Source organism: Platichthys flesus, chromosome 3 (genome assembly GCF_949316205.1).
Source record: "Platichthys flesus chromosome 3, fPlaFle2.1, whole genome shotgun sequence".
Lineage (NCBI taxonomy): Eukaryota > Metazoa > Chordata > Actinopteri > Pleuronectiformes > Pleuronectidae > Platichthys > Platichthys flesus.
The window spans coordinates 9,958,070-9,968,362 of NC_084947.1; the positions used below are offsets into that span (position 1 = coordinate 9,958,070).

The following is a 10,293-nucleotide window of genomic DNA, read 5'->3' on the forward strand; positions in this document are numbered from 1 at the left end:
GTTGTATTTTGAGATGATCACTCACCGACTATTGAGTGAATTTCCAAAAGAAAAAGAATGGCCGATTTGGCCATTTTGAAGATCAGCAAGTATTTTTGCATTACAAAACATCTGTGAATGTGTATGAGTCCAGATCCCCTCTTGAAGAATAGAGCTAAAAGATAATATCGAAGTTGTAATGTTAGATAAATGTTTCTACACCCAATCAACTGAAAGATACCAAGATGTAATACTTTATTAAACCTAAACTAGCTGTGTATCTCGGTCAGAACTGACTCCAGAGACCACTAACTGATTCAAATAAGTAATAACCATTTATAATTTCTAGATTGACTTTGCTTCGTCTTGTCTTTCCCTCTCGACATGTTTCTCCTCTGTTTTGGCTCATTTCTAGGTTTGTGCACTTTTTGGGGTCATTGTTGACTTAAAATCAGTTATGAGGCATTCTGTGTAATTGTTTAGTTATTAGGATGGCTGCTATAACATCAGGATGTGAATTTATTCAACCACCATCAATAAACACTTATTCCAATGAGGGGGGAAATGTCCGGATGCTTTTCACGCTTCTAACCTGTAGGGAGTGATATAACCAAGGCCATCACAGTCAATGATGTGAACATGCATCATTTTAGACTATGCTTTACCTAGAGATACATAGGAAATATAAAATACTTTAATTTAATTATCTTATTTTGCGGTGTGTACATTTTCCACACAGGAAAAGTCCTGCGGGGGCAGAGAGGAGCCTTTCATGTTTTTGTTGTGTTTTGATTGGTTACGTATCAGTAACCCCGCTCCGTGATTGGCTGTTGACCCGTCAATCACCCGCCGTAGTGGCGAAAACAGACTGCGTTGCGTTTGTGATTTGACAGAAACCGAGTCGTGATCGTCCGGTGGAGACGTGGGTGGACGAACCTTCCCTATTTATCTTCCTCTTCACCGCGATTACCCGCCGCCAGCCTCCGCCGCCTGGCCCCAGTGGACGGCTGTTAGTAGCAGTTTTCTGTCCGTTGGTTGTCGACGTGGTGGGTGAAGTAAGAGCGGCACGGATCCCGAAGGAGAGGGGGGGTATCCCCGAGCCGAACACCGAGCGTCGTCTTCCAGGCTAAAGCTAGCAGCAGCAGCCTAGCGGTTGGGGGTGGATTCCTTACGTGTCGGCCCTCGGGAAGTGAACAGTAAAAGCGTCCGAGGAGGATGTCTTGGAGCCATGACAAGCGCAGGAGACCGGTGTGATGGGGGAGAGCTCATCGGAGGGGAAGACGTGTCGGCGGAAGAGTTTCTCTCAAAACGGTTTGACGTGTAAAAGTGGTTCATGCTAAGCGGAGCTAGGCAGCTAGCTACACGGATCGAGGAAGTTGAATAGCCAGCTTGCTAGCTCGGCGACAAATTTGTGGCTGGACACTCAAGCGTCAGAGTGAGTGATTTACCCACACGACTGGTGGCTCGTGTCATTCTTTTATTTAAAAGTTGGAGTGTAGATGTAAACGTAGCGAATTGCCGCTTGATTTTAACCCAAACGTGACGGTTAGCTTAGGAAGTCAGTGCCTGGTGTAAACAAAGGGTCCCGAGCTCCACCTGCTGTGTGCAGCGCTCCAGGTAGCCCCCGCAGATCGGGTCTGGGACATCGCTGTCTGTCCGTTGGTCAGTGAGACGAACTCGCAGACATGGATTTAAAGACGGCGGTGTTTAACGCAGCCAGGGACGGTAAGCTCCGGCTGCTCCAGAAACTCTTGGAGAACAAAGATGGACACGAGGTGACAAAGTTGATGGGCGAGAAGACGAACGGGGCCACGCCGCTCCTGATGGCCTCCCGCTACGGCCACCTGGACCTGGTGGAGTACCTGCTGGAGTGCTGCTGCGCTCCCGTGGAGGCCGGCGGCTCCGTGAACTTTGACGGGGAGACAATCGAGGGGGCCCCGCCGCTCTGGGCTGCCTCGGCGGCCGGTCACCTGAAGGTTGTCCAGTCCCTGCTGGGCCACGGGGCTTCTGTAAACAGCACCACCCTGACCAACTCCACACCCCTGAGGGCAGCCTGCTTCGACGGTCACCTGGACATTGTGAAGTACCTGGTGGAGCACAAAGCCGACCTGGAAGTAGCCAACAGACACGGCCACACGTGTCTCATGATCTCCTGCTACAAGGGCCACTGGGAGATAGCGCAGTACCTGCTGGAGAAAGGCGCAGATGTCAACAGGAAAAGTGTAAAAGGTGAGTGGGCAGCGCACACACAGGAACAAGCAAATGACACACTCTCATATCCTTTATCCACAGGATCTCTAACCATGACATGAGAAACTGATTGCTGGTGTAGATTTGTACATATCAAAGTTTAAACGCAGTAATGTTGTAAGACAAATGGCAGAAACCAAAGGATAAGGATTATATTGTTAACAGCCTAATACCCACATACATCACAGGGGATTATACTAAGATCCAAATGCATTCTTGGCTTTAACCAGCAGGGAAGTACACCATGAGATAACTCAATCATTTGCATGCTCCATTTCCATTTGGAATGACTCTCAATTGACGGTTTTGAAGCCTAGAATGTCTGAAAGGTCAGTGTCCATCATATTATACAATATTGTCGTCATCAGATCACATATTTGCATTAAAAACCTAAATTCTTTATAAGAGTGGATTTAAAAAGGGAACATTTGACAACTTATTGAAACGTCTTGAACTATAGTCCACTTTTTCTCTCCTTTTTATTGCCAGGTAAACCCCCTTTGACTACATTCACTTAACCAATGTCCAAAACATTTAAGTCTAGGCACATGGTTCTCCTGACTAGTAGACGAGCAGGAGTCGGTTGCACAAACCACTGCACATGCCTGCAAGCAGACTTGACAGCATCATGTGTGATGCTTTAGCGGGAAGAGTTCTTTCCAGCCCATCCTTAAAATTGTTGCTATTCCAGTATCTGTTTAACAACAGGAAGGAGAGAATGATAAATGATATATGAGGTGGCAATTTTCCACAAACAAAGAAGCAAGACATACAAGTGTGAAGAGTCACAGCTGATCGGATGTTTAAAAATAAATGAGCTGGAGTCAGCTTATTTTCCTCACCAGATGAATCAACACTTCCCAATTTCTTCAGCACAAGATCTACCAGTGAGGTGCCCTGCTCTCATATTTAGTAATAATCCTAACCTTATCCTGGAAATGTTTTTTTAAACTCGGTTATCACCCTATCTCACCTTGTTAAAGAAGAAGGACATTTTCTAAATCTGCCCATTTATCCAGATCTGTTCCTAAACGTCATTGGTTAAATTGAGTCATGCTCCACCTCTCCACAAAATGTCATGAAAATCGTTTAAGTACAATTCGAGTAGTCCTTCTAAAAATCTTGTGTCAACAAAAAAAAATAACCTCCTTGTCGGAAGTAATAAATATTGAAACATAAACTTTAGAAGTGTCCATTTGGAACTATTTAGCCAAACAAAGACCAAAACACCATTGTTATAAAAATTTCACAATGTTAAACCATCTTACCTTGTCAGTCTAATTCAGACTAGAGTAATGGCAAAGCAGCATGACAAACATTTTCAAGTCACTAGAGAATATCTTTATACACTAGATCGGTGGGTCAGGATGGACATGAATTGTTAATACACATTGACTTTGGTTTTGTTTTTAGATTAATAGAATCAATTCGGGCTCTCCTGGAACATGTACATACATATGTTTAATCACTTAACTTCAGGAGGAACCAGATCTGGAAACATTTTGTTTACATGGAGTTCTGAGGCTGTGCAAGAAGTAGGCCATACGACTTTTAAACTCCTCTGAACTGCATAACTCTATCAAACTAGCACCGTGACATGTTTGCATATTTGCACTTCTGTTGTTTTATTTTCTCCTCAGCTGTTCATATATATTTAGATATATATACATTATTTCCTATTTTGCTATTCTATTTTATACTATTTCTCTTATTTTATTATATAGTGTGTAATTACTTGAGCATTGTTAGAAGAGAGCCGGAGACTCAAACATTTCACTGCCAGCGACTGCTTAATGTTATTGTTGTGCATTTGACAAATAAAAAAAATCTTGAATCTTGAAATCTTGACGATCAGCAACACAAGCTTGATCTTGTGAATTCAGTTGACAACTTGCATGCATGTCCTTCAGCTATCTGCGATTGAATCGTGTACCCGCAGTGCGTTGTTTGGATACATAAACAAGCAACAGATTATGTGGAGAGTAAAGCTTAACAAAAGGGAAGTTGTAAATCATTGTTTCTGATTTTTGGCACTACATTGGCCCCAGTTTGCATTGGTTGAGCCAAGATCTACTGGAAAGATTCCTTTCATTGGGCTCATTCAAAGTTTAGCTGGAGCTATAGACAACATGATCTGCACACAAGTGGCTCGCTGGGCTCATCCACAGTAAGCCTGGCGTCAGCTGATCTGCGTTTTGAACATCTTCAAAGTAAAAGGGCAGTGAATAGTTGCACTTGTGTAACCCTGTGTACAGCTTTATTTAGAAACGGTAATGAAACTTCAGATTCTTCAAATTAGACTCTCAAATTTTGTATGGCGTGTGATGACTCCCCAAAACAGTTTTATTTTCTCCATCTTTATAAAAGGGCTGTGGGTTTGTTTGTTGACTGAAAGCAAAGTCCTCAATGACCTCTTTCTCTGGCAAACATCAGTACAAATTATCTGCACGTCTTTACATGTTCTCTGCTTGTTTCTGCTCGCTACACATGTAGATAAACTATTGCCCATAACGTTTACCCCAGGGGTATTTGATCAAGGTAATGTTAAAAATAGGCCCAGCATTTAATGACTATTTGCCCCTGAAATCCAGCTTATCTCTATCATCTGTACCTTTTTGAAAAAGAAAACTATTGTAAGATGTGTGTGTTCTCTCTGTTCACAGGCAACACAGCACTTCATGACTGTGCAGAGTCGGGCAGTTTAGAGATCATGCAGATGTTGCTTCAGTTTGGAGCTTCTATGGAGCAGGATGGCTATGGCATGACACCCCTTCTATCCGCCAGCGTCACAGGCCACACTAACATCGTAGACTACCTGACAACGCATCACCAGGTCAGGCTTTGTGACCCTTTTTTAAATGATTTCTTCTTCATAGATTACTATAATGTTTAAAATCTGGAATATTAAACCAGAAGAAATGAGTAAATAATCTTCTCCTCTCTGCAGACAAGGCACACGGAACGAATTGACGCCCTGGAGCTCTTGGGAGCCACATTTGTGGACAAAAAGAGAGATCTGCTTGGAGCTTTGAAATACTGGAAGCGAGCCATGGACCTCAGGTGCATGGACAGTAACATCATTGTCCATAAACCAGAACCCAAGCAGCTGATCATGGCGTACGACTATGCCAGGGAGGTGAGTCTGTCCTTTCATTTTTTTTCTGCACTCTATTTAAGTCTCTAGAAAAAAAGACAGTAGGACAGATTCCAATGGGGTGACTGCGTTCAATTGACCGGGCAGGGAAAACCTCGGAAGTTGCGATCTTTAGCGACCTTAGAAGCGGGCCACAAAACTGTGCATGTCGCTTTTGAAGGGACAGAACCAGGATAAATGCATTTAGGGGCATGCTGCCTTTGAAGAAATGTATTTCAGGCACAGAAAACCATCACCTTACATTACCGCAGCACTCCGAATTCCTGGCTTGGTTTTGTTGGCTTCGGATAAATCTGACATTCATTGCATATTCATGGGAAATCTCCCTGAATGTCTCCATCCTTTGAATCGTCTTCTCTAGGTCACTAATGGAGAAGAGCTGGACGGGCTGATATCTGACCCGGATGAGATGCGAATGCAGGCTCTGCTCATCCGTGAGAGAATCCTCGGCCCACAACATCCAGACACATCCTACTACATCCGTTACAGAGGCGCTGTCTACGCTGACTCTGGGAACTTTGAGCGCTGCATCAATCTGTGGAAATATGCGCTGGACATGCAGCAGAGCAACCTGGACCCCCTCAGCCCCATGACGGCCTCCAGCCTTCTGTCCTTTGCTGAGCTCTTCTCCTTCATGCTACAGGACAGAGCCAAGGGGCTGCTGGGGACTTCAGTGTCATTCGAGGACTTAATGGGGATCCTGTCCAAGAGTGTGTTGGAAATTGAGCGGGCAGTGAGACAAAATGGACCGATGCCTCCTGACCCTGCCCAGCTCAGCAAGGCCCTGTCAATCATCCTGCACCTCATTTGTCTTTTGGAGAAGGTGCCTTGTAGTGCGGAGCAGGACCACTTCAAGAAGGAAACCATCTATAAGTGAGTTTCTCTTAAAATGAATTGCATTAAAGATATACCCTGCCATGTTTAAATGTTAGTGGAAGCCATCTTTGTGCAAATGCATGTGTGTAAAATAAAAGTTGAGGGGGGGGGGGGTTAAATTATTTTGTTGGTGATTTTCTTTGACGTCACATTCTTAGTATCTGCTTTGGTAATGTGAACCTGTTCCAGCCGAGGTCTCATATTTACAGATGCCTCTGCCACAGGCCTTTAGTGAGTATGCCAAATAATCTCGTATGTAAATATGGCCGTGTCGTAGTTCTTCCATACCTCCTCCTTAGCTGGAAAATTGTCTTGCGCTCACCTGTGCTGATACATGATGTCGCCTTGTTAACTCTTCTAAATGAAACATGTCTCCATATCTTCAGATTCCTGAAGCTCCAGCCATGTGGTAAGAACGGCTACAGTCCACTTCACCTGGCCGTCGACCGCAACACCACCTGCGTGGGCCGCTACCCCGTCTGCAAGTTCCCCTCCCTCACTGTCGCCTCCATCCTTCTCGAGTGCGGGGCTGATGTTAACAGCCGAGATGAGGATGACAACAGGTCTGTTTTAGTTTTTTTTAAATCTTTTATATGTTTCACTGCTGCTTTATTCGCTCATGGTTTTAGGCTTTAGCTGAATTTATCAGTAAAACATGAACGTGGTTTTATATTTCTTTTTAAACCGAGAAGGTAAATGAAAATAAAGAGAGAATACTATCAAAACATTCAGACCAGATCAGTTTATGTGGACATATTCATTGTGCAGTATAAGCATCTAATATCTATGCCCCCCTCCAGCCCCCTTCACATAGCTGCATCCAATGGTCACCCCGACATCATGAACCTGCTCATTTCCTGCGGGACTCACTTCGACAGCACCAACGCCTTCCAGCAAACGGCCTGTGACCTCCTGGACGAAAAGGAGCTGGCCAGGAATGTCATCCAGCCCATAAACCACACCACGCTGCAGTGCCTAGCCGCCAGGGCCATTGTCAAGCACGGCCTTGTCTACCGGGGAAACATCCCAGAGAAACTAGAGGCCTTCGTCTTGCTCCACAGATAATGATCGTGAAAGGGGTGGGGGGGTGAAAAGAAGAGGAGCTGTGGTAACATCGAGTGGAAAGGACGAAACGGCCGAGCATTACGGTTCAACACCTGATCCACTCTCTGTTCAAGGAGCTGAACAATTTCATTTAGTAGGTTAAGGCCTTGGGAGAGTATGAACTTCATCGTCTCTGTGCACAAAGACGTCCTCATTCAACTGGGACGATCTTTAAAAAAAAAAAAAAAAACGTTTAGCGTAAACGGAAGGAGTGAGTGACGCTTTCCTCCATTGCTGTTTCATGGAACCCCAGCTCTGACCGGCCACAGCCTGATCTGTGGAGATGTGTTAGGATTGGATTGGATTGAACTGAGCAAAGGGTTTATGTATTTTTGCTTTATAAAACATGGATTTTTTTTTTTTTTGCATATTCCACAATGCTATTTATTGAATGAAACTTGAGAGATTTTTCTCCATGCTGGCTCTAAACCCAGCCTCAACTTTGCCTGATTCTCTTATCAAAGCAAGATTGAGGCGTTTCTTCATATGCTGGGACTTCAGGTTATATACATTTTTTTTTTTGTTTTGTTGGTTTGTCCCATCACTGTTGCCAACAGTCATGGACCTTCCCTCAGTCATCATTGGGTTTAAAATTTTTCATTTTTTTGTACTTATGTCATCTGCAAATCTGGTAATGCCAAGATGGGTTGTGGATTCTGGACTTGTTGTTCCCACCTCAGTGTATTAAAAAAAAGCTTTACAAGAAGGGTTAATGTGTCTGTGTGAACACCGTAAGTGCTTTATTCTTCCTATGCACAGGCTAGGCTGTTGGAAAGAGAGACTGTTGTATTCTGTGCCGGCACTTGTCTGTGCAATATCTCTCATGAGTTTTTGTGTTTACCTCATTGCTGCCGTTTCCTTCAGTATCTCTCGCTTACTTCAGTGGCGGGGGATACAAAACCATTGAACTGATTGTTGAAGAGCGAATGATTTTGTGTGTGACTGGGAGTGCCACAAGGCATGCTTCTTGTATGTGGAGTGTTTTTGAGCTCACAAAAGTTATTGAGGACAAGAGTTTGGTGAAGTGGCACTCATGGAGATTCCATAATGCACGACTGCCACTAGACACCACTGCGGCCAAAATAACTGTCTACAACCCTCTGAAAGTGTGCAGGCCTGTACAAAGACGTGACCTTCGTTCATACATGGCCGACCTTTTTTTTTTTAATTGCCATCATTCTTTTAATCAAAAAGGAAAAATATCTGGGTAAATTACCAACTTTGCCCACTGCATGTGCAGCAGCAACATTATCGACAACCAACCATTGCAGAAAAACCTTTCACGAGAACTCTTAGACGCCGACCTCGACTAGAGCAAGGCCTGTTCTGCTTTTGTACAACTGTCGTCCAATTGTATGAGACGTGAAGACATGGACGAGTGGGAGGATGTGTCCACGTACAGAATAGTAAAGCTTTGTGAATTATCATGTTTGCACATTAGCTGTAGATGTGTGGGATGAGAGGAAAAAAGGGCTTTTCATAACATGTAGGATTTCATATTGCAGTTTATTTAACCTGACAGTTTAAAACCGGATATAGAAAATGTAAGGACTCCCAGGGCAACTTGATTTGAATCTGCACTTTACTACAGCGGAGTTTAAGATTTGATATGGCATTAATCAAGTTCATAACCAATTTGACAATAAACCCATGTTGCACTTGTGTTCTTGTCCAAATGTCTTTTTTCCTCATTTTGTAAATTTGTGTTAGCTCTGCCGATGGCGTTTTAACAAAGCTGTTTATAGTTCTGGGTAGATGTCCAAATTTGATTCAATTTCACGTTGAAATTAAAGACTGTATCCTTCCCATCAGAAAAAAGTATTTCATAGAGAAAACGCTGCTTTGAATCCTGACTGAAACAAATACAAAAATACATTGAAAGTGGATTACAGAATAGCTTTGTGAATATTTGAGTTGCAACCTTGCAAAAATACTATGACTGCCTCAAAGTTACCAGTTGGTTTTGCCACTTTACTGAATCTCCTGCTCCTGCAGCTTAAACTCAGCACTTGAGTCCTCTGCTCCATATCTGCAGTGCCAGCGGGTGCACTGAGGACGCCTCTGGACTGGAATGTCACCAGAGAAACCTTTGACGTTGATGAGGCCTCACTCGTGTTTTGCCTAGACTTGTATGTCCCAAATTAAAACCGGCCTTTTATGGCTTGTTTTGCTCAATCCCTGTTGCTTGAAGAAGCAGTGCAACAACCGTGTCTGACTGGAGGCTCTGCAGAGATCTTGGACTGTTTTGCGTTGATGACCGGTTTATTGACTTATTTACACGTTCAGTCATATGAACGATCCAAACATGCAACACAAACCTCAGCTTTGTTAAACATAGAACCATCCCATCAACCAATTTCATCTGCTTCAGTAGCTGAAAAGGAGGTTGTCTAAAGTATTTATTCATTAATATAGTTTTCATGAAAACTAATGGAAATACCTCTTGATCATTAATGAATTTAAAAGAAAAGATGACCTCCTCCTTCCTCGCTCCCGCCACCTGTTTGGTCCCTCGCAGCGACAGTCGGCCCCAGAATCTCACACCTTTCCTGGAAGTTCTGCGATGAGTCACCGCCAGCAGGGAGCGGGGATTTCTCAGTGAGTCAGCATTGATGTAGGCGCACGGGGTAGTAGAGGGCGAGTGGAGCAGGTTTGGGTAGATCATTTTCAAGCATGTACGATTGTGTGTTGAACAGAACAATGTAGAATACATTTTACAACAAGCAGCCATTTGAAACCATTGCTGTCACTCTTACAGTACACAACAGAAACAGGACAACAATATGTTACCTCTGCAGAGGAGGTTAAGTTTTCACTCCCATCCGTCAGTTTGTTGGTTAATTTGTTTGCTTGTGAACAAGATGACGCAAAAAATCCCGAAACTTGTTGAACGGATGCAGTGTGGATCAGGGATTTGATCAAGGAATGTT

The 10,293-nt window shown here is 43.7% G+C and overlaps 1 protein-coding gene across 1 annotated transcript; it reads left to right on the forward strand.

Annotated features, from left to right (window-relative positions):
- Positions 1-891: 891 nt before the first annotated feature.
- Positions 892-9,026, forward strand: fem1c (fem-1 homolog c). Its single transcript, XM_062381803.1, has 6 exons — positions 892-2,208; positions 4,893-5,062; positions 5,177-5,365; positions 5,745-6,256; positions 6,646-6,822; positions 7,060-9,026. Exons 1-6 carry the CDS (start codon positions 1,665-1,667, stop codon positions 7,322-7,324), a joined length of 1,857 nt encoding a protein of 618 aa, XP_062237787.1. The 5' UTR covers positions 892-1,664; the 3' UTR covers positions 7,325-9,026.
- The last annotated feature ends 1,267 nt before the right edge of the window (positions 9,027-10,293 follow it).